Source organism: Megalobrama amblycephala, linkage group LG4 (assembly GCF_018812025.1).
Source record: "Megalobrama amblycephala isolate DHTTF-2021 linkage group LG4, ASM1881202v1, whole genome shotgun sequence".
Lineage (NCBI taxonomy): Eukaryota > Metazoa > Chordata > Actinopteri > Cypriniformes > Xenocyprididae > Megalobrama > Megalobrama amblycephala.
The window spans coordinates 5331850-5355282 of NC_063047.1; the positions used below are offsets into that span (position 1 = coordinate 5331850).

General features: G+C 37.3%; 1 protein-coding gene across 3 annotated transcripts; it reads left to right on the forward strand.

Annotated features, from left to right (window-relative positions):
* Positions 1–736: 736 nt before the first annotated feature.
* On the forward strand, positions 737–10423 carry il13ra2 (interleukin 13 receptor, alpha 2). 3 transcript variants are annotated; one of them, XM_048186955.1, is made up of 10 exons: positions 737–797; positions 3496–3610; positions 4450–4601; positions 5098–5251; positions 6801–6921; positions 8176–8360; positions 8461–8612; positions 8983–9139; positions 9611–9713; positions 9832–10423. In XM_048186955.1, the coding sequence occupies exons 1-10, from the start codon at positions 774–776 to the stop codon at positions 9929–9931; spliced, it is 1263 nt and encodes a 420-aa protein (XP_048042912.1). In that variant the 5' UTR covers positions 737–773; the 3' UTR covers positions 9932–10423. The 3 variants fall into 3 exon arrangements, with proteins under 3 accessions (XP_048042912.1, XP_048042913.1, XP_048042911.1); XM_048186956.1 differs by lacking the exon at positions 737–797 and adding an exon at positions 2489–2643; XM_048186954.1 differs by lacking the exon at positions 737–797 and adding an exon at positions 3299–3340.
* The last annotated feature ends 13010 nt before the right edge of the window (positions 10424–23433 follow it).

Below are 23433 nucleotides of genomic sequence, written 5' to 3' on the forward strand. Positions count from 1 at the left end.
GCCCATCTCGCATTATAGATCAAGATAAAGATCATTTATAAAGGTTTTTAAACGACAAAACACACTCACTCACTCACTCACACATATTTGAGAATCGGAATATCATATAGTTGAAGACATGTAAGCAAGTTTGCGAATATTTTAAATAAAAAAGGAAAAACAAAATAATAGTGATCCATCTTTCATACAGTGTTATTGTGGCTACGTTCAGCGCTCGTGACACGCACGCGTCGCCATGGAAACAATAAGGGCAAACGTTCTAAAATAAGGGTCGCCTTAAAAAAACTCACTCTGGCGGTCAGTTAGAATATTTTAAACTCACGCTTGAAAGGTGTGCGTATCCTGGGTGTTTCAATATTAGAAAGCCTAAAAGAAAATTCTTGTCAGGACAGAAATTTGTGACTTTTCAGAGATTTCCTATACACAATCCTGAGCAAATGAAACTGTGGTTGCTACGCCTACGTCAACCTTGACCTTTTCAACGTAATTGCGTATTACATGACGTCACGAACGCGCATCGGAGAAAAGAGCAAAGCCAGCATTTGTGCTTATAAAACTTAAACTTTTTACATTTTTTTTAAAATGACCAATCGTTTCGCTAGATAAGACCCTTATTCATCGTCTGGTGTCGTTTAAAGCCCTCTGAAGCTGCACTGAAGCTGCCATTTGGACCTTCAACCGTTTGGTGCCCACTGAAATTAATGATATGGAGAAAAATCCTAGAATGTTTACATCAAAAACCTTCATTTCTTTTCGACTGAAGAAAGAAAGACATGGACATCTTGGATGACATAGGGGTGAGTAAATTATCAGCAAAAGTTTATTTAAAAGTGAACTAATCCTTTAAGTGCAATTTTAAGTATATTTCTGAGAAATACATATTTCTGAGAAGTACATAAAGGCCTGTCCCAAATGGCACCCTAAACCCTCACGGTCTTCCTCTGAGTCCGCACTTTCACAACGTAATGCCGCTTTGACTTCCGGGTAAAGTCCTCTGCGTAAACTCACAGTCTTGCGGGCTCAGGAGAAGTGCACATCGAGGGCGCATAGCAGACGCAAAGGGGACGCTCACGAGCACCCTTCTTTAAGCTTAAATGACGAATGGTATGAATGGGTCTTGTGGACTTAACGGACATGCGCACTCAGCAGCCATTATAAGTCCACGACCGAAGGTGCACAGGAAGTGTGCCATTTGGGACAGGGCCAAAACGTAGAGTGAAAGTGTACTTTATTTTTTAAAAGAAATATACTAATTGCACTTGAATAAACTTATTTTTCATAATGGAATGGGAGAAAATACAAACACTAAGTGACAAAATAAAATATGCATTGTTTAAAAACATCAAGCAATAATGTACTGTCTGTGTCTGCTACATGATTCAAGAACTACGAATCCATTTCCAAGTAAAGCTTTTAACTCTCTTCCAAAGAATCAATCCCAAAGAAGGCAGAGGGTCAGGAAGGAAGTGCTGTGCTTTCTTGAGTTACACTCATGAACAAAGATGAGCAAACAATATTAACTCCACATTGTTCACAGCTCTCATTTGGGAATTTTCAGGTCAAACCAGAGTGTATCGGAATAATCTGAATAATTTAAAACCGCTACAGGTGACAGTTTTTATCAATGAACAAAATAGAGAAAGAAAAAAAAACACTATTATCCAATACAATTTGTAATTATGGGAAATTATGAGGCCTATTTATGAAATATGAACCCATTTATGCAAGCATTAACAATTTAATCAAGAAAGAATTTTACCACATATATTTGTTACTGCAAGCTAATTTTTGTTGAATTTATGCCATATTATGGATACTACATGTGTACTGCTACAACCACTATATATTATTTTATATTAAAGGGATAGTTCACCCAAAAATGAAAATTGGCATCACTTACTCACCCTTAAGTTGTTCCAAACCTGTATAAATTTATTTCTTCTGCTGAACACAACAGAAGATTATGAAGAATATGGGTATAACCTAAATACTATGGAAGTCTGGAAGTCCCAGAGGATACATATATCACTTACATTTACGAAAATAAATGTCTAAAACGAGCTAAGAGAGCTAAAACGGCTCAGTGCTCATATTCAACATGAACATTCCTCTAGAAACAGATTTTTTTTCTTTCTGCCTTGTAGTGGCCATATTTATGCACACAAGGGGTGAATAAACAGAGTAAAACTAAACAAATACTCTAACTATTAATGATTCACAGAGCAACACACACCGACGGTACACAAATGATCTGTGCAAATGGAGCTGCAGCAACAAAAAGCCTTTGTTACAAATCGTTCATCTCGAACGATCAGTTAAACATAAGTTGACAAATATCAAACGACAAAACCACACGTAGACTATTTAACTAAACTTTCAACAGTATCAGTTATAATGCGGTAAAAAAAAATGTCACGTGTATGCGGTTCAAAATGAAAGTAGGTATATAGGCTACTAGGAAGACAGTCTTTCAATAACAGCGTGTTTCTACACACATGCGCGCGCGCGCACAGACGCACAAATGACGCACATTTTACACACAAGAGAGCGCTGTACGATATTCAAGAACCATGAGATGATTTCATTCAGTCCAACTATATATGAGCTCATAACATAAGGAGTTTCTATCACAGGACAGTGACAGTGAGTATACTTTTTCCTCTAATCTTTTGTAGCCTATTGTAGTCTAGTAATTGTTTGTTCGTCATAAGCGGATATTTTGTCTTCCCATTTCTCAACACCGTTTCAGATCTTTATTCATATAGGCTGATTTTAGTTGAATTCACTCTCTCTATATATTTGTTTTTGTGTGTGCAGATATCAATATTTATTGTTAATATTTTAGTTGATAAAAATAGCAGCCTTTATTATAACACATTATATTGTGTGACATTGTCACATCAATATTAGATTCTAACAACATATTAACATTTGTTTTTATGTATGTTCCATTTATATGCTGAATTAATATGGATTGTAATTTGCTCCATACATTGAAAGTCAGTGGACATTGAAACTTTTTGGTTACCAACATTTTTTAAAATATCTTATTTTATGTTTTAAAGCCAAACAGGTTTGAAAAGACATGAAGGCAAGTAAATGATAACAGAATTTTGATTTTTGTGTGAACTAACACTTTATAAGGCTGAGAACTAATCACAGTGATCCAGAACAGCTGTTTTAGGATTAAGATGCCAAAGAACTGACAAGATACTGCTCAGACTATAAACTCATCTGGCTACAACCAATAAAGGTGCCACACCTTATACTTGAGCATTTATAGCGTTTGAACATTTAGTCATTTTCAAACCACATGGAAGGGAAAAAGATGGGTGACTGTGTGGGTGATTTAAACACCTCCCTTTCAAAAAAAAACAATGCACTGGTTTGTTGAGTGTTTAGATCACGGAAGAATTCCGTCATCTTGAAAAGGAGTTCAAACAAGTGTTAAGAGAGATAACTTATGTAGATGTTCTGTGTTTTATCCCTCTCTAGATACAGATAAAGAACATGTTCCTGCGGAATATTGTTCCTGTGTGGCTCTCTGCATTTACTCTGCTTTTGCTGACTCAGGTCTCCACATCAGAGGTCACAGCCTGTGGAGTTGCGGGTAAGCTTCCTGGCTGATTCCAATGAAATGATTAAACAAATAGGCACAATTCCAGACTTTTGCTCCTGCAGAGTCAAATAAATAGAAGAGTATTTGCATGAACATGACATTTATCAAGGTAAATACTAGCAATTAGATAACTTATTTGATATTTCTCAAATATAGTCTATACATTGTCTTCAACATTTGTTAATTTGTTTTCAAAACGTTTAAAAAACAACCAAAGTTGACCAATGTGCTGCACAGAGAATAAAAACTGGATGAAGTTTCTAGAAAATAATGGGTAAGGTTAAAGATAACAACTCATAGAAACAAGGAATATTAAACACCAGTGAAAATAAATATGTTTTAAGAGTAGATTTAAAAATGGATATAGTTGGGGCAGTTCAAATGCAAGACGGGAGACTATTCCATAATTTTGGTCAAAAAGCACGATCACACCTCTATTTTTGAGTTTAGTCCTGGGAACATAAAGTAATTCCGAATCACCTGATCTAAGTGATCTCAACTGAGTGTATGGGTGCAGTAAGTCAGATATTGCGGTGCCTGGTTCTGAAGGAATTTAGATATGAATTTATGTTTCCTTTGACAAAATTTTCTTGATTGCCTAACTTTATGACTAGACAGACAGAGGTTTCAGCATGACAGTACAGATTGCTGATAATTTGGCTGAATTCACTGGATTTCACAACTGTTGTCCTAATTCACACAAACTCAAGCGACTGACTCCTCTTGAGCTCAGAATTACTGCACAACTAGATGTTTGTTGTAGGTGCTCGGTCTGTCTTCAAGCCAAGTGTTATTAGTGTTCATAGACATACAGTATTAATTTTCCACAGTGGATCCACCTGCCGATATTGAGATAAAAGACTCTGGCTTCCTGGGTTACCTCAGTATTCACTGGACTCGGCCAGCCAGTCTTCAGAACCTTACAGATTGCAGAGTACGATATCAACTCCAATACTATGACACCTATGAGGAACATTGGAGGGTAAGAATCCTTGAGAATCAGCAGAACACACCACACACACGCTTACAGTAAATATTTACTTCTCAGGACAAGTGTATGTCACACTTCATGCATGCTTTACTTGTCATTTATAAATGTTTTGAAATAACTGTGCTCTGAAAATTTTATTGTTTAATTTCTGTTAAAACATTGTGGACCTGACAAATTCAAATTGTCAAATTCAATTTGTAATTAGCATTTAGGCTGGTTTCAGAGCCAAGTCTCATTTCATGCTGTAAATGGTCCATTCTATAAACAGAGTTCCGTGTTCCATGGAACTCCTAAAAATTCAGCTTGAAACTTGTTTATCTCAGAGCCAAAAAACTGTTTTCATTTAATGCAACCACTCTCCCTGAGGTGATGTACTTAGTATTCTGGAAAGGCACTTTTGTTCTACCACATCAAAACAATGCAGCCTTACATTATGCAGTTATTATTACAGGCTTTTTGATTTGTGCCCACTCTTTGTGTTGTACAGAGTGTCCGAACTGTTAAGTTGACTTATGCTGCCCAGTTTGACCTTGAGAAACCAGTCAAGGTGAGAATGCTCACTATGTTGAAGTGTGCCTGCACCAATGGGACAGAGGTCCAAGGGGAGGAGACAGAGAAAGTGTACACACCTGAACCTACAGGTAAAGATTTAAAAACTATTCTACCCCACTGAAGTGATCAAGAGCAAAGACCAGCCATACATAATTTGTTATTGCACGTAATCTAACTGAAACTCTAATCATAATCCTTATATTGCTTTTAAATATGTACTCGGTAGTTTAAAATAATTTTACCTCTAAAAAATTTTACTTAAAAAAGCAGCTTTATTTGACATACAGTGGGTTGTCTCACTGTGGTTGAGATCACATGACCAGTCGAGTCCATTTTCATTTTATCTTTATCTTATGACACTTTTGAAATTACTGGATGTTACAAAGCAATAAAACGACTTTGAGAGTCTTGTCACCAGTGTTCCTAAGTCATGTTCCCGAAGGCATTTTAGATGTGTCCCTTATATAATACATCTGATTCTTATCAGCTCATTGGCCGACTACTCTATAATCTCAATTGATAGATGAACTGAGATGAAAGGAAGATAGAATGATTGGAATACCTGCTTTTCTTTGCCATTTGCCATTAGAGTGCGGCTCTCTATCTCATATTCCAAGCAGTGTTCTGGCAGTAATTTGAAATTATTATTCATGGCTGGTGGCAAATAGCACATTTCTACAATCGTATCTTTAACTGTAAGCTTTTATTTTTTTTGCGAGTATCTGATTGTAAGATCCAGATTAAAAAAAAAAAAAAAAAAGGAATAGAAAAGGTCAGTCAGACAGACTTCACAGGAATACTCAACAAACATCAACAAGGCATGTTGATACCTTGGCTTCTTTGTGTGTGGCGTAATGCTTTAGACTTTCAGATGTATGTATACATTTAATGTTGAAACATAAATAATTACACAAAATTGCAATCTAAACTAATGCATGTGAATATTTTCCACTTCTCTGTTCCCATGCAGCCTTTTTAATCGAAACTTGATTGCATAAGCAAACTACCAAAAAGAACATTTTAAAAAATGCTAGTTTAAACACCCATCTGGAATTTATTATATCTTGTTTATAAGAAAAAAAGTGTTTTTGAAGAGTGAAACATCTGTTGAACCATTTAGTTTGAGTCATTCTAAGAAATTGGTAAAAAAAAACAAAAAAACTATAGCTCTGATTTTTTCAGATTACATGTTACCTTAAATATAACTGATGGTGTTTGAGGAAACCATGGTTCATTGTTCATTTGTAAGCAGAATTGTCATTCCAAAGTTATCCATACTGTTAGAACATAGCATCATAATATTCAATAAAAATGACACGAAGAGTGAATTCTAATCAGAAGTGAGTATCCCTAAGCCTAAGGAGTCCTTGAAGTTTGAAATCTGAACGGAGCATTCATTGTTGCAAATGAATCTACATTTTAATAGTTTTTAAATTGCCTTTGTGTCTTGACATGGCTTACTCTGTTTTTATATTATATTTATATTGCTTCGCCTTATGCAGTGTCACCAAACAATTAATCCGAAATGTGGCCTTGCTTGTTTGATCTACAAAATAACGTAACTTTTTTTTCTGTTTAATTTCTATTTGAAGTATTCTCATTTAACTAAACATGTTCTCAACTGTGGTTTTGTCCCAGGTATGGCAGGATCAAGAATAAGAGATTTTCATTGTGTCTACTATGGAAAGGAGTACATGGAATGCACCTGGGAGTCAGGACCTGTCCAGCCTCCAAATTCACAGCACTACCTCTATTATTGGTGAGCTTTTCCATGTGAATGTTGCTTAAAATAAACCATTAAAACATTCCAGTTTCACTGATGGATTAAGGGCTGTAGTGCTGTGCCTCAGGGAGAGGAGAGGACAGGTTGAAGCACAAGTCATTTTACTTGGAATTACCTGAATTTGAGAGACGTTATAGACTAAAAAGGCTTCTGCTGTTTTATCTGTTCCATGGAACAATGCTCACTAAAGTATACACACATTTGAATTTGGCAAAGTTCAACTTAAGCCAATTTGGTTGTGGTCATGGATGAACCTTTATGATCTAAGCACATTCCACTGCACTACAGGTCAAGACAGGACTGCTTAGCTGTTTTTTTTTTCTGTGAATGTATGCAAAAGGTGGTAATACAACAGAATTTTCAATTTGTTGCTAAAATACCATTTATAACTCAAACAAATATTCATATTCTGAGGGGCCATTTACACAACACCATTATCAAATAAAAACGGGAAACTTTTTATGCATTTTGGCAGTTCATTTACAAGACAACAGCATTATGGAGGCCTGAAAACACAAACGTTTTAAAAAGTGGGTTTCAGAGTGCAAGTTTGTGAAAACGGCGATATGTTCAGTCTATGGAGTGCTACAGTCAGGAAGTAAAAACTCCATCCCTAGGGTAATTGATATTGAACAAAATCTTTTAAACCTTTAAAGACAGAACTATTGTGCGCTACGAGGTTGTTAAACCATGGTGTTTGCTTCTGTTAAATCCGTCAGCCCGCATTATTTCACCTTATTTTTAAAATAATTATATTTAACAGCATAATTATAGTGAAAAACTACATTACCCATGATGCTGTACAGAAATGACACCAATCAGTGAGTCGAAAAAAGCAACATGCTAAAAAATAGCTCTTTAGCTCCGCCCACTCAGTGAATCAAGTCGATCTCTTTAAGCTCTCTGAATATTTAAATATTTGTATATATGCATATTTCGCAATAAACTTAAAAAATATATTGTTTATATATAAAGGGGACGGGAACTGTCTTAAAAAGTGACATCGTTTTGACAACGTTGTCGTCTGTAAGCAAAAAATGCAAAGGAAAACTGTTCTGTTTTTAGTATGTTGTCGTGTAAACATACCCTGAATATAGTCATAATTTCTTGCTAGGGTCAATGACATGCACCATTTTCACTTCAGTGATGCAAATAAAATACATACACATCAGTTTTATGTTGATATCCCACATTTTTGAATAATGAGAATGTGTGTATCTGTTTTTCCAGGCACAGGGAAATGGAAGAAACAAAGGAATGTCCAGAATACATCGTATTATCTGAGGTTCGGAGAGGATGCAGGTTCCCTCGAGAATCACTCTTAGAGTTCTCCAAGTTTAATATGTGTGTAAATGGATCCTCTCCAGCAGGAAGTCTGAGAACAGCCTACTTCTCTATTGAGGTTCAAAATCATGGTAACTACACAGTTTTATACAGAATGAGCACCTGACTCAATAATATAGTGCATTAAAGAACATATTCCTCATTTGCTTCTCATTTTCTTTCTCTCTGCAGCAAAACCAGCAGTGGTATCCTCTGTGCATGTCTCAGAGATGGATGGACTGTTGAAGTTAGCTTGGTTGCCACCTAGTGGTCTGGTGCCAGAACACTGCTTGGAATATGAGATAGAGAGCCACACTCTAATGGCAAATGGCAAAGAAAAGCAGGTATTCCAATCATTCTATCTTCCTTTCATCTCAGTTCATCTATCAATTGAGATTATAGAGTAGTCGGCCAATGAGCTGATAAGAATCAGATGTATTATATAAGGGATACATCTAAAATGCCTTCGGGAACATGACTTAGGAACACTGGTGACAAGACTCTCAAAGTCGTTTTATTGCTTTGTAACATCCAGTAATTTGTAAACAACACATGTCGACATGAACAACTGACATTCAGTTCATTCTCAATCTTGGCATGCACCGTTAAACCAACATCTGATTTAGGTTGTGTGCCAACTCAAACAAACGAAAAAAGAAAAAACAGGAATCCTGCCTGTCAAAGACATCTATGTTATCTTTATGTCCCCTTCAGCAAAGGAAGGTTCTGGAGAATGTAGTTCTGGACACATCTTATGAGCTCCAGAAAGAAGCAGAAAGTAAGAAAACTTGCTTTCAAGTCAGGTCAAAGGTGAACATGTACTGCGCTGATAAAGGATTCTGGAGTGACTGGAGCCAAACAAAGTGTATAGGTTAGATTTACTGATTTTGTTTTTGTGTGTGTGCATATTATGCTGAGAAGTAATCAAGCAAATCTTGGACAAATTATGCAAAGTCTGTTATTTCGATCTTTTAAAATGTTCATAATTGAAGTGTGTTTTTTGACTATTTAAAGATTAATTATTTAATTATTTAAGCTTTTGAAAATATGTATGCTTAACAAAGCAAAGGTAGCTCCTTAGATGTTAGCAGGGGCGTAGTTGTGGGGGGGATGGGGGGAGGTAACCCCCCCCCCCCCCCCAATATTCAAAGCCATCAGTTACAACCCCCCCCCAATACAATACAACCATACCAACGTTCAACCCCCCCAAAGTTGAAGCCAAATCTACGCCCTTGGATGTTAGGACATTAGACATTATCCTTTGATTGTAACTAGTCCTTTGCATTTTACACTACTATGATAGTTTTAATCATATGTTGTTGTTTTTTATTGCCACCATCAGAGGCGAAGGAAATTTCAATATGGAATCATCTCAGTCTGGTTGGCCTGATTGTTGCTGGAGGCATCATCGTCCTTTGTCTTTCATTATGGATATTAAAGAAGATGTAAGTATACGGCAAATAGTGAATAAATAAACGGATGCACATCCAGATTTTTTGATAGGTTTATACTTCATTGATGATGTTTTAGATTGACTCTAAAACCCATTTCTGTTCACCACAGTTGCATAAAAAACAACAGCAAGAAGGATGCCCTATACACTTTGTACAAGCAGAAGGTCAATGAGACCGTGCCCGGAATCCTCAGTCCCATTTTCAAGTGATACTCCCTATGACCTGCTATGCTGCATTACCGTTCAGCACTTCTAAACTGTACCAAAAGCACATTAATCAGAGAAATAATCACAAGGATTGAAACTTCAATGCCCTTCCAGAGTTTACCTTGTAGTGCATGTACTGATAGCTGTTAAGACCAAAAATCTTGTGGAACAGATATGTGGACCTGACTGAACCACAGCACTGACCTGAATGTATGAGGCACTTTGTTTACCAAGCCACTATGCTACCTGATGTGTTTACACACATAAAATTTCACTTAAAGTTACTCATAGATTTTTCAAATGCCAATGATCTTGCCAATTTTGCTTCTCTTTATTTTTCTGAGTTTTTTTTGCTGTTTTACCTTGATGTATGACTTTTTCAATATTTTAGGAATATTTTAGGCTATTTTACCTCATACATCACGAAGAATAAGATTATTCGTTCGAAAAAAGTGCAAACTTTCATATACATTATTAAAATCACGTTTTCTGTCATGATCTGTTTGTGTACGTTTTTATAATACATACAATCAATAAGAAGTCTATAAAACACCCACTACAGCAAATGCAGTGCACACACGGTTACAAAACATATTTCCATTCACACTCACTTCCTAATCAGAACATTTCAGCCCTTCTCGGTGGCCATCATCATTTCCAGAGCTGACTAAGCCTAGTGAGTATGTATGGTGACTGGAATGATGATGTTTGGGTCATGACAGTATAGATGATGCACTGCATTACTCCAAGAAACAGTGTCACTGTATTCGAAGAAAGCTTCATCAAGGCAACAAGCAGTGTTCTTCTGAGAATGTTCCACAGTTATCCAGCTAAACCAATTTACTTTCTAGCCTCTTGATTTAATATTTGCACATGCTAGAGTGGTATCCACACCCTACTCACGTCATGACAGCTTGTGCCAAGAAGTCGTTAAGGAGATTGATCTCCTAAAAATCTAAATTCTGTCATCATTTACTCACCCTCCTGTTCTTCCAAACCTGTATGACTTTCTTTTTTCTGTTTAACATAAAATAATTGTGTTTTGTTGTTGTTGCTTTGGACCCCATTGACTTTTATTGTATGGACAAAAAAAGTTGAAATATTGTTCAAAATAGCTTTTTTGACTTCTGATTGAAGGTAAGTAAATGTATGTAAACGTATTACAAATTACCATATTGCTGTATGTGGTATGTCTAAGCTAATATCTATTATTTAAAATCAGTTCTTATAAAATGTATATTAGGTAACAGCAATTATCATCCCGGACTGCCTCTTGGTAATGAATTTCTTTGAACTCTTTTTGATTTTTGGCAAAATGCCTCTCATTTGTTGGCCAGTGTGTGGAACAGATCTTTGGACTTGTCTCATTCATTGTTAGAATTAGAGATTGTTCTTAAAACTTTCATACTTTAAGTTTGTTTACACCACTATTTTCTGAACTGAGAATGTTTGTTTTTTTTCCTTAGGCTGAGGGTTAACAAAAAAATCCCAATAAATGTTCATTTTAATTTCTTTCATGATTGATCTGTTAAAAAAAAAAAAAACGAACAGTTAATTAAATGAATGAAACCTTAAATTGTTATATACATCAGTAAATAAAGATCTCTACTGTGTGACATATTTGTTTTAATGATGAATTAAAGAAAGTAGCATGTGCCAGGAACACAAAGTTAAAGGCACAATATGTTTTTTTCGCCGCTAGGGGTCGCTAAACTCTTCAAAACAATAACAAATGCGTAGATTGGTGACGCAGTGAATGAGCGTGGATTCATGGAACTTGTCGTCATTCCGGTGGATCTAATAATGTATATGGCGAAATAACGTTTATGGATGAGTGAATGCATTCATGTTTTTAACATGACTATGGTATAAAGCAGGGCGTGGCCGAGAATCGCGGGCGCAATTGCTAATGAGAGACAGCTATCAGTGCCACACGCGAGTCCCAGGGGATATAAGGACATTTCATTCTACCGAACTACTGGCAAAGCTGAAATACTCTGAATGAGTAAATATACAAATATATATTCGTATGTAGCCTACATGCTTACCCTGTCTAATAACATGCAAGCTCTGTCAAGTCAAAGTTGTTGCAAAGCTCTCACCATCTCGAAATGCCACGCCGATATTGATCCTCGTTTTATTTCTCCTTTTGTCCCAAAGTTTGCTTGCCATGGTCCATAATGTTTGAAATTGTGTTAAAATTGTGAATTTCTCTGAATTTACAAATTCTTGGAAACATTTAGGATAATGGAAGTACACAGCTGAACGAAATGTATAACACTGTGCAAGTGGTTTTTGGATATTTTAATATAAAAATATTACATATTGTGCCTTTAACAGTAATATGTATGTAAAGTAAAGGGAGTTCTGAAATGCAGGCAAGCATGTCAAAATAAACATTATCAGTGAAACTGTACACTCAAACTTAATGCTTCACTGGTATACATTCAGTCATCACACAAACTATAAGCAAACTTGAATTGATAAAGATCATTATAATACTGTAAATCTTTCATCCAACAATCTCACATATCAACTTGTTCACCAAGAGCTACAATATTCACTGGAATAAGGGAAATGAGCATTTCCAAGTAAAGCTGCATATCAACCTTGACCTCCAGCAAGCACGTCAGCTATTCATCAGAAAGTAGAAGACAAAAACAATGAAATGGTGACTCAAGATGAGCGGAAGATGAGCCATCCAGTGTGACATTACACTCACAAATGACGATGCGATTCATGAGCTCAACACTAAAAAATAATTCTCAAAATGAGATGAGGCTCTGCTATCAGCAGCTTGAACTCCACCCTGACAACAAGTAGGGTGAGTCATCTCAATTGCAAAAAGTGTCCCAATCAATCAAAAATCATCGTATTTTGTTAGGATGACCAAAAAGTTTAAAAGTAAAATTTTTAGGCTGCTCTGCCTCAGCGGTCTAACAGCCCTCGTCAATGTCAAAATGATTTGAGATGGCCAATCAAATCAAAGTAAGCGGGATTTGCTGTTCAAAGTAGCAGGGCGTGAATTCCAGCACGAGGTGTCTGTTTAGCGTTAAGAGTGAGGTAAAATGTAAATAGCGAAACATTTAATGTAAACTGTTTTAGCAAAATGCCTGTAGAAATGTCAAATAACCGACCATTGATGCACTCTACTTTTTTCTCAGATATGGCCGTTTTGAATTGAAAATGTATGCGATTGATGTAACTGAGTGTGATGAGACAATTAAGTAATACAACAAATAAAAGTATGTTTGTCATGTCAAGTCAAGTTACCTTTATTTATATATAGCGCTTTTTACAATGCAGATTGTGTCAAAGCAGCTTTACAGTGATAACTGGTAAATAATTTTGGCTGCACAGCAGCTCTTAAAGAAAATTGTGTCATTGTCCAGCTTAAGTAAATTCAGTATTGATTCATTCAGTTGTAAAAAAAAGTAGTTATTAATTTAGTTAATTTATCTATATCAGCACTGGAGAAAACAGTTATGTTATCATCCAGCTCAGTTCTGTTCGCATACAAGGGTGTCAATGCAAGCAGATCAAAAACATTGTTGAATATCAAGTGTCCCCAGCTAAGCAAGCCAAAGGCGACAGCAGCAAGGAACCCAAACTCCATCAGGTGACATCAGGTAACCAACACGTGATAAAAATGGAGAAAAAAAAGAAACCAGGCTCAGTTCTGGCCAACAGCAAACAGTGTGTGTTTATGATTCAGGCAGCTTTACAGGTCATAAGTCCGACTGGGATTGCAACAGTCAAAATATTTAATCTTTTATATTATATATTTAATATTTATTCCAGTTCCATCTAGTTGAAGATCATTTGTGCATATTTTAATGCATATGAATATTATTTGCGAATAGTTCAAAATGATTATTTGCCAAATAGAATTCAGCCTTGACTTATTTACGATACAGCACATGCAGCCTCTCGTACCTTATTGCTTTTATAAAACGGTTACCACACGATACAAATATTAAAGCAAAAAATATGTATCAGCGCAACTTTCATGATGTAAACTTTCACTAAAATCCTTCCTTCCACCACAAAAAAAGTCCCTGACTGTGAACAGCAACAGAAGTCACATTATTACACCATTAGATGGCGGCAAAGACTGTCTTTGTGAGTGTGTCAGTCAGTAGCGAAGACTTTTACACCGAAAAGACTGAATTGTTGTGAACACGGAACAAGATGCAACTGACAAAAGCTTTGACTAGCGCTGTCAGTCATGGGAAAACCCCTTAACTGTTAAAAGGACAAGATAATACATTGGACATTTAAACAGATTTTTTTTTATTATGAACATAGGACTGACCTGATGGAAAATGCTAAATCTGAATGCAGGTAATAAACTCGCTCTCTTTTTTTCAATACTCTTCTACATAATACTGTAAGCTTCACTGAACAATATCAATTGAGAACATACAGTTTGCGTTGCTAAGAGTGGTTGCTAAGGGTGTTGTGTAGTGATACACAGAACCGTTCAGAATCAAGGACAGGAACTAACCGTTTTATAAGTAGATTATTATATATAGCCTATTCTCTCTAAAAAGGCGGAACGATTAGAATAAATCAGGCCATTATTAACTAAAAACACAATGAAATAAAAATGACGAACTATGGTCTGCAGGTTTTGTCTGGTGTTTGCCGGAAATAAACTTTTTGTGTGACTGGCGCTTCTATGGCGGCCTCTTTTTCTTTTTTCTTTTTTTTTTTTTTTACTTAACGTTACACGCTTAAGACATATTAGTTTAGCTCCGAACGGAAGAAACCCGTTTGGAGTAGGTTCAGTGTTTGCATCATACGCTTTCATTTTACATAACGTTAAAGGTAAGTTATGCGGTTTATTTACTAACTTACGTGTAAGCATGCCAATTTTACTCTCGACTGTTAAAAAGATGATGAATTAATTTTTGCTGGGTCCTGTTGCTGTTGTGACTGCAGTTTTTCGGTGATGGTTGATTTAATTCTTGATAGGAAACAGCGTTATTTATTTAGTATTTTATTTATTACGTGCGCGCGTTTGTGTGTGGGGGGGGGGAGAAAGAATGCTTGTTATAATATATGTGATGTGTTGAACATCGCTTTAACAATTTTTCACACTACTTTTAATTTCTTTTCTTTGTGCGGTACAGATTAGTTCTTTAGTAGGCCTGTGTATTTCTACAGGGAGCTCGCTATGTGGGGACATTGCGTCATGCTGAATTAGAAATGGGTCTTTCCAAACTGTTTGTAGCATTTCACTAGAAATGTCATGGTGCAACATCAATATTTGTTTGCACTGGGGTTTGAACTTTCAAAATTACAGAATTTCAACCACAAGTTCTTAGCACATTTCACAATTTTTCACATTTTATTAGTATACATTGAAACAACAATAATTTAAATAAAAAGAAACAAAAAAGTTGAACTTAAAGTTAAAGGGCATCACAAACATATGTAAAATTTATTTAGCAGAGATTTACTGGTAGAGCAAAACTATTTAAAAGGGGGCTTTCCCGTGCTTTTGGGTATAAAGTACAGTCCTGCTCAAAAGTTTACATACCCATGTTAATTATTTAAACAAAATAAGAGGGATCATGCAAAATGTGTGTTATTTTTTATTTAGCACTGTGCTGAATAAGATATTTTGCATAAAATATGTTTACATATAGTCAAAAAATAGCTGAATTTATAAAAATGACCTGTTCAAAAAATTTCATATCCTTGATTTTTAATACTGTGTGTGGTTACCTGGATGATCTACGACTGTTTGCTTGTTTTGTGATGGTTGTTCACGAGTCTCTTGTTTGTCCTGAACAGTTAAACAGACCAACTTTCTTCAGAAAAATCCTCCAGGTCCTGCAAATTCTTCAGTTTTCCAGCATCTTTTCCAGCAGTGACTGTGTGATTTTGAGATCCATCTTTTGACACTGAGGACAACCGAGGGACTCAAACACAACTATTAAAAAAGGTTCAAACATTCACTGATGCTTCAGAAGAAAACATGATGCATTAAGACCCAGGGGGTGAAAACTTTTTGAATTTGAACATCATTAAATTTTACTTAATTTGTCTTCAGGGAAACATGTGAGTATCTTCTGTAGCTTCTGATGGGAAGTACTAAATGAAAAAAATAGATATTTAAACAAAATAAGACAATTTTGGACATCTTCATCTTAATGCATGATGTTTTCTTCTGGAGCATCAGTGAATGTTTGAACCTTTTTTAATAGTTGTGTTTGAGTCCCTCAGTTGTCCTCAGTGTGAAAAGACGGATCTCAAAATCACACAGTCACTACTGAGGGTTCAAATATGCAAAAGATGCTGGAAAACTGAAGAATTTGCAGGACCTGAAGGATTTTCTGAAGAATATTGGGCAGTTTAACTGTTCAGGACAAACAAGAGACTCATGAACAACCATCACAAAACAAAAAAAACTGTCGTGGATCATCCAGGTAACCACACACAGTATTAAGAATCAAGGGTATGTACATTTTTGAATGGTTCATTTTTATAAATTCAGCTATTTTTTGACTATATGTAAACATCTTTTATGCAAAATATCTTATTCAGCACATTGCTAAATGAAAAATAACACACACTTTGCATGATCCCTCTTATTTTGTAAAAATAATTACCCCTTGCAGAATCTGCAAAATGTTATGTAAACTTTTGAGCACAGCTGTATGTATTCTAGCTCGCTGTGCATAATTTATTCAACATCTGAATACAGTTATTTTATGCTTCTCAGAGGGTATTGATTAACTGAAGCTGTAATGCATACCTGATGTAGCCTACTTGTGCTAGATGTGTAGTCTGCCCATATAATATATGGTATGCTGATGGCCCACACATTTTAATGTAAAATACAAATTAACAGCAAACATAGCGATTACAATATCAAGGTAAGTAATTGACAATCAAATACAAATGTCTTTAGCTCAGTAAGCATGTATTTACTTGATGATTTGTAATGATGAAATGTTTATTCTTCATGAAGGTTCAGCCAAGGGCAACAGCATCCTCTGTTGGTGACTGATTGAAGTTGTAGGTTTACAACTGGGTTACCAAAGAGTTGTAGGTTGTTTGCTGGGTTACCAAAGAGCTCTATTAAACACTTACAAAGAGTTCAGAATGCAGCAACACAAAAGCTAACTCGCCTAAAATGAGAAACTGGCTGCCTGTATCATTCAGAACTGAAGAGATTCAAGATCCTCTTATTAGTTTTTTTAATGTCTTCATGGTACTGGCCCAATGTACCTTTCCAATTTGTTGAATAAATTTACTCCAGCAAAATCGCTCTGAACATCCAATAGTAACTTGTTGGTTGTACCAAAAACACGGCTAAAAATTGGTTAGTCAACCTTTAGTCATTTCCGTCCCAAGCATTCTTATTTTTTCATAGACTGCTTTTTTAGATTGGTGGTATGAGGCATGTTGCTGTCACTGAGTATAACAGCAGGGGGCAGCATAGGATAGATAATGTGTTCATGCTTATTGTTAACACCCTTACCACATGATTCTTGTTGTTTTCACAGTGGTCATAACAAGTCATTAAGTTGCATGAAAAATACTTTTGTTCTGTTTGATTAAGCATCAACCACAAAAGTCATAATCATTATATTTTCCCGTTATTAATGTTCCTTCTTAGCCTGTGGGTTTTTGTTCTGGAAGTTGTTGTTGTTGTTGTTTTAACATGAATGCCATTGGAATGTTTTTGTTATGTAATTCTGGTTATCTGCTGAGCCACCAGAGACGTATGTTAAATCATATGACGGACAGACTAGGAAGTGTGAAGGCAGGATGTAGAGAAGGAAGGAAGGGGAGGGTGAAGGGATGTCAGTAATACATGTTAAGAGTTATAGAGTTATCAGATGTGTTTTTCTTGTTTATTTATTTTGTATTGATCACAATGTCATTCTATGCGCTTCTGAGAATAGTGTTATTTTAGTTACAAACGATTTTTTCCTGCACCCCCCTAAAAATAAAACATTTAGACAAAAACTCATCATGTCAAAATACTCAGGGTCATAATGTGACTTGATGTATACATTCAGGACTACTCTATATCAAACCTTTTTTTATATATGGATGTCAGTTTAAAGTTGTAATGTAATGGAAGTAGCAACAGATCTTATCATCCATATTGTGATGTACATCCGGGTGAAACAGATGATCAAAAAAGACTTGTTCAATCCATCAATTGTTGATTGGATGGAGGCAGATCTAAATAAGATCTTGTCTGTAATTTCACCAGAAGACTGAAAAATTAGATTTTGATTAAAAATAATTAAATAATAATAATAACAATGCATGGATAGATTGGATTAATAACATCAATAACAGGATGAATTTCCATTTCATGCAGACTTTAATTCAGAGACTGTTGTGGATTAGGTGTGTTTGGCTTTGTTTTAGGAGGTATGCTAATGAGTGGACATTGATCAGTGTGTTTACAGTATGTGTGAGTATATATCTGTATTTGAGTGTGCAAATATACCCTACCAGTCAAATGTTTGGACACACTTGACTGAACATTTGTTTATAATGATCTTGAAAACCGTGTGAAGGCATGGAAACAAATATAATTTGTGCTAACATATAAAATCCTTTAAACCAAAATTTCAGTTTAAAGAAACTGAAATTTTTGTTACAATTTTTTGTTTATGGAAATGGTTCAGAGAGTGGAGAGCTCCTTCATACATATGGACTCCTTCAATACTTTTTAATAGGTATCACATGATGCACCTCTTGTTGATTGAGAGAATGAAGAGTGTGCAGAGATATAATCTAGACCAAAGAAATAAAGATAGTATTGATTTGTGTAGCTCTCTATCCTTACATAATTCCCATGCCATCCATTTATTTTATTTTATGGTTTTATAGAATTATTTTAAAAAGTAGAGGGAAAGAATTAATAAAGAATTAGAGTAGATTTAGAGTAATTGTTTGTAAACTTTTGACTGGTACTGTATGTGTGTGTTAGTCAGGATCAGATAAAAATCTCTTTACTCTCATGTCCATGAGTTAATTATTTTGTGCACATTGTTGCCATGGTACTACTGGTCTGACTGAGAAAAATAATGATTGTAGGGGAAAAAGCTGGACCCCACCCTCAAACTCCGAGTACAATTTTCCCCATGTTTTATAGCATTTTGCAATTGCTGTGGCATTCCAGTCAGTTTTCACATCTAAGATCTGCCTCTGTCTCACTCCCTCTGTTTCTGTCATGTGTAGTAAAACATGCACAGTTCAGGGTCTTTTAATAAACAAGAAGAATACGCAGGAGAATGAGAACAGCAACTACACAACAACATAAACAAGACAGAAAAAAGAAATGAGGAAACTAAGGGCTTAAAAATACAGGGAGAGTTAATTACGGTTGCGGGATTAATCAGAAACTAATGACCAAGAAACACAGGCAAAACGGGAACAGGGAAAACTAAACCAAAACACGGTGAAACTAAACCGACATAGGCATAACCCTGACATTACCGTGACCACCACCACCCTCCTCCTGGATGAGTGGCTGGTGAAGTGCCGGAAACAAGAGGAGCTGGTGGCAGGAGAAACCGCAGAACCTGATTTTACCACGTGCAGCATGTTACTTGATCAACAACTTTGTTGATCCTGGAACAACATTCCAGTCAACCAATCAGATTTGAGGGACACTTTTACAGTTTACGTCGTTTAGGCTTACAACCAGGTTTAGATGCTTCTACATCAGTTTTATTCATCTATCATTTCCCTCTGATTTTAGGGATAACATATGGGTAGGGTAAGGTTTAGGGGTATGGAAATGGTTAGAATTAAATTTTCCGACAGGAATGTTGTTCCAGGATCAACAAAATATGTTGACCCAGGAACACGTCTAACTCTGCAAAATCAGGATATGAGGAGGGAGGTAGTGCAGCCGAAGGACTGGAAGTCCATGGCGTAGGCAGAGTGATGACTGACCAAGGTGAAGCTGGAGGGATGAGGGAGCCCGATTAAGCATACAGATGTCAGCCCCAGGTGGAGCCAAGTGAGGAAGGAGCCAAGGTGCAGCCAACTGGTCAGATGGCTGAGGTAGAGTAAAGGGGTTGACGGCTGATGGCGGAGCCAGGGGATCTCCTTGCCAAGGTGGAGCTGGAGACTGGAAGACCCAAGTCAGATCCACGCAGCAGAGTGAAGGGAACCAGCGGAGGCAGGCCCAAAGGACTGGCTGTCTTTGGTAGAGGAGGTGGGGAGAGGGAGGCTGGGTGGAACCAGCGGAGACTCAGGAAACTTGGAGCTGGGCAGAACCATTGGAGAGGCTTGAGACTTGGAGCTGGGTGGAACCAGCGGAGACTCAGGAAACTTGGAGCTGGGCAGAACCATTGGAGAGGCTTGAGACTTGGAGCTGGGTGGAACCAGCGGAGACTCAGGAAACTTGGAGCTGGGCAGAACCATTGGAGAGGCTTGAGACTTGGAGCTGGGTGGAACCAGCGGAGATTCAGGAAACTTGGAGCTGGGCGGGATCGGCAGAAACTGGAGACTAGGGTATTAACCATTCCCTTGTACCCCACGAGCAATCCCAAACAGATAGATGATGTAGGCGACTCACACACCTGGTCAGACTCGTCGTCAAGTGCAGGCTCTGGGGTGACGGTGGTCGTAGGCATCTGCTCTGGCTTTGGCATCACAGCAGGCTAGGCTCTTTGTCTGCGGTGGGCTCTGGCTTAAGGCCCGGGTATATTTCATTTTCAGCATTCTGCTCCATCTCGCGTACAGTTGAGTGTGTGAGCCTTTCAAAATATACTCCTTTGGCTGTGAGTGTGGAAAGACGCATTTGGCATGTGCACACTATCTAGTGGATTTTGTTTTCAAGCACTCAAGTCACTCGCACATGCGCTGCTGTACATGGACCGCTGTACATGGACCGTCCGCGTGCTCTCAATAATTGGGCTGCACGTGGATGGGGTTTGCGGACATCTGCGGATCCTCCTGATGGCAAAAATTACATCATGTGGACGGTGCACGGACGCGGATGGCCAAAGTATACTTTGGGCTTTAGCCCTTTAACACGTACGATCACACCGGTGTGATCAGTCTTGTCTGGCCCCTGGAGCGTACGATCACACCGGTGTGATTAGAACGTTCAGTGCATCGCGTGATCAACTGCCAAATTCAAATGTGCGTGCGCGCTTTGGCTGGCGCTAAACCAGAGACGGACGCGCGCAGCGCTTTTCATATATTACATATATGCAGTGTTTTCAACCAAATAATGTTTATTGTAGATTTCAGACATTTAAATACACACGAGTACTAACAAAACAATATATTTAGAGTTTGTAAAATACAAAATGGTGTCTATAGAAGCGGAAATAACAACCCTTTTCATTATAATTAGACAACACGTTTTATTCATATCAGATACACATTGTGAAAGTAACTTTAAAGCTTACTCTGTTCTTCCCCAGTTCACCGACTCACTTACTTTCATGTATTTCGGGAGAAGTGGATAAATTCACGGGTTGTAAATCCAACAGATCCGATTCTCTGTGCGGCGCAAACTAACATGGCGGCGCCCATCGCCATATGGCTCAACTAACATGGTCGTTATAAAGGTGTTTAAACTGCAAAACACATCCACTTGCACATATTTGTCAATCGGAATATTAGATATTTCATGCTATAGTCAACAAATTTGTGAATATTTTGAATAACAAAGGAAAAATTAAATGAAAGCAGATCATCATTCATACAGTGCTGCGGTGTCACATAACAAGCAATGACGCGTCACCATGGAAACCATAAAGTGATACGTTCTAAATAACGGTCGCTTCAAAAAACTCACGCTGGGGGGTCAGCCAGAATATTTAAAACTTACGTGCGAAAGGGTTAGGCTCCGTGCAGAGTGAGTGAGGCGGCTGGCTGGGCTCAGGATTTGGAGTGGTGCTGGCGATGTCCTCTTCCGCTGGGCAGACGACGAAAGACAATTCACAGTTCGCCAGCACCCACTCCACATAGACAGTAAAAATTTCATGAGGACCATCGATGGGCAGAAATGCCTTGGACTGCTCGCTGAGGCTGGTGTAGTAGAAAATGCAGAGCGAGAGGTCCAGGTTGTGTGTGAGGCACACCAGACAGAGAAAATTCCTCGTGTGGTCCTCCAGGGAATGGTCCTTCTGCTTTAGGCAGAGTAGCTGGATGGCAGGTAAATCCATAAGGGGAATAAAGAAAAAATGCAGCAAAAAAATCTTGTCTTTCGGTTCGGTCTTGAGTCATGTAGTAAAACACACACAAAATCGAATAGAGTTCAGAGTAGAGGTCTACACGGGCTTTAAACTGAAGCCCGAGCCCTGTCCATAACCAAGATCATTTTACCCGACCCAAACCCGACCGGTACTGTAAAAATTTATACCAAACCCGACCTAAACCCGAAATCCATCGTTGTAGAGATGTACCTGTATTCTTGCTTCCATAAGCCAAGAGAGCTTTGTAAGACATACACTGCACATAACCGTTATTTTTAAAATTTTTTAATTGTGTATGTTTCAGAGAGACGCACAGAGACGGTAACACGACTGTTTGACTTGCTCTATCGCACTTCATTTCATTCATATAGTTTGCATTCATTCATTTATCAAATCATGTTTTAAACATTTAAATACATATGTCAAATAGTAGAGATGTGTTTTAGTTGATAGCAGCCAACTTTTGACAAAACTGATTTCTGAGAGACGCGATAGAATCGATACACGGCTATTGTTTTTACGATAGCGCTATTTTATTGATGGTAGGCTACTCTTGACAAAGCTTTCTGAGAAACATGAGATGATGAATCTTGTGCTATCCTCCGGCTCACCTGTTATTCTTCTTCAGCCGTTAGCAAACGCTTAGACGGTTTATCCTGAAGCCAATAAGCTGCTGTAGGAGCCGCTGGCTCACGAAAGTTTTATACAATGTTTTCCAGTCTTGGCGGTTAAAGGATTTATATTTGGCATCAGGGAGGCTAAGTTGTTTGTTTTTAAGGTCAGTCTTGATCAGTTTTGCCCAGTTTTTCTTGGGTGCCATTTTTCAAACCTTCCAGTTTGCAGGCCGCTGCCACCATTCGTTCATTCAGCATACGTCACCAAACCACTGCAGCCTGCGCTGTTGGATTTCTTTTTCGACTGTTGGCTGATTCTCACACCTAAGTCTGATATTGTCATTTCAAAGTCGGTCACATAAAGAGACGCCTAGTATTCATCGCAGACAACGCATTTGGAACACTTCTAGTTTATTTAAATCTGCTTTTAGCAGTGTCCATGTTCAGATCCATATAATAATAATAATACTGGCAAGATAAGTTAAAGTTATTTTGTTCAGAAATTAATGACTAAGGAACACAGGCAAAACGGGAACAGCAAAAACTATATACATATACATAACCCTGATTCCTGAACCCAGTTTCTTCTTCAAAATTCAGTTTTCTTTATTTCGCAACTAAAACAAGGATGTTGTCACTAAAAGCAGAAAGCACAGACTGGATAAAGAGAGAAAGTGAAAAATCTGTTGGG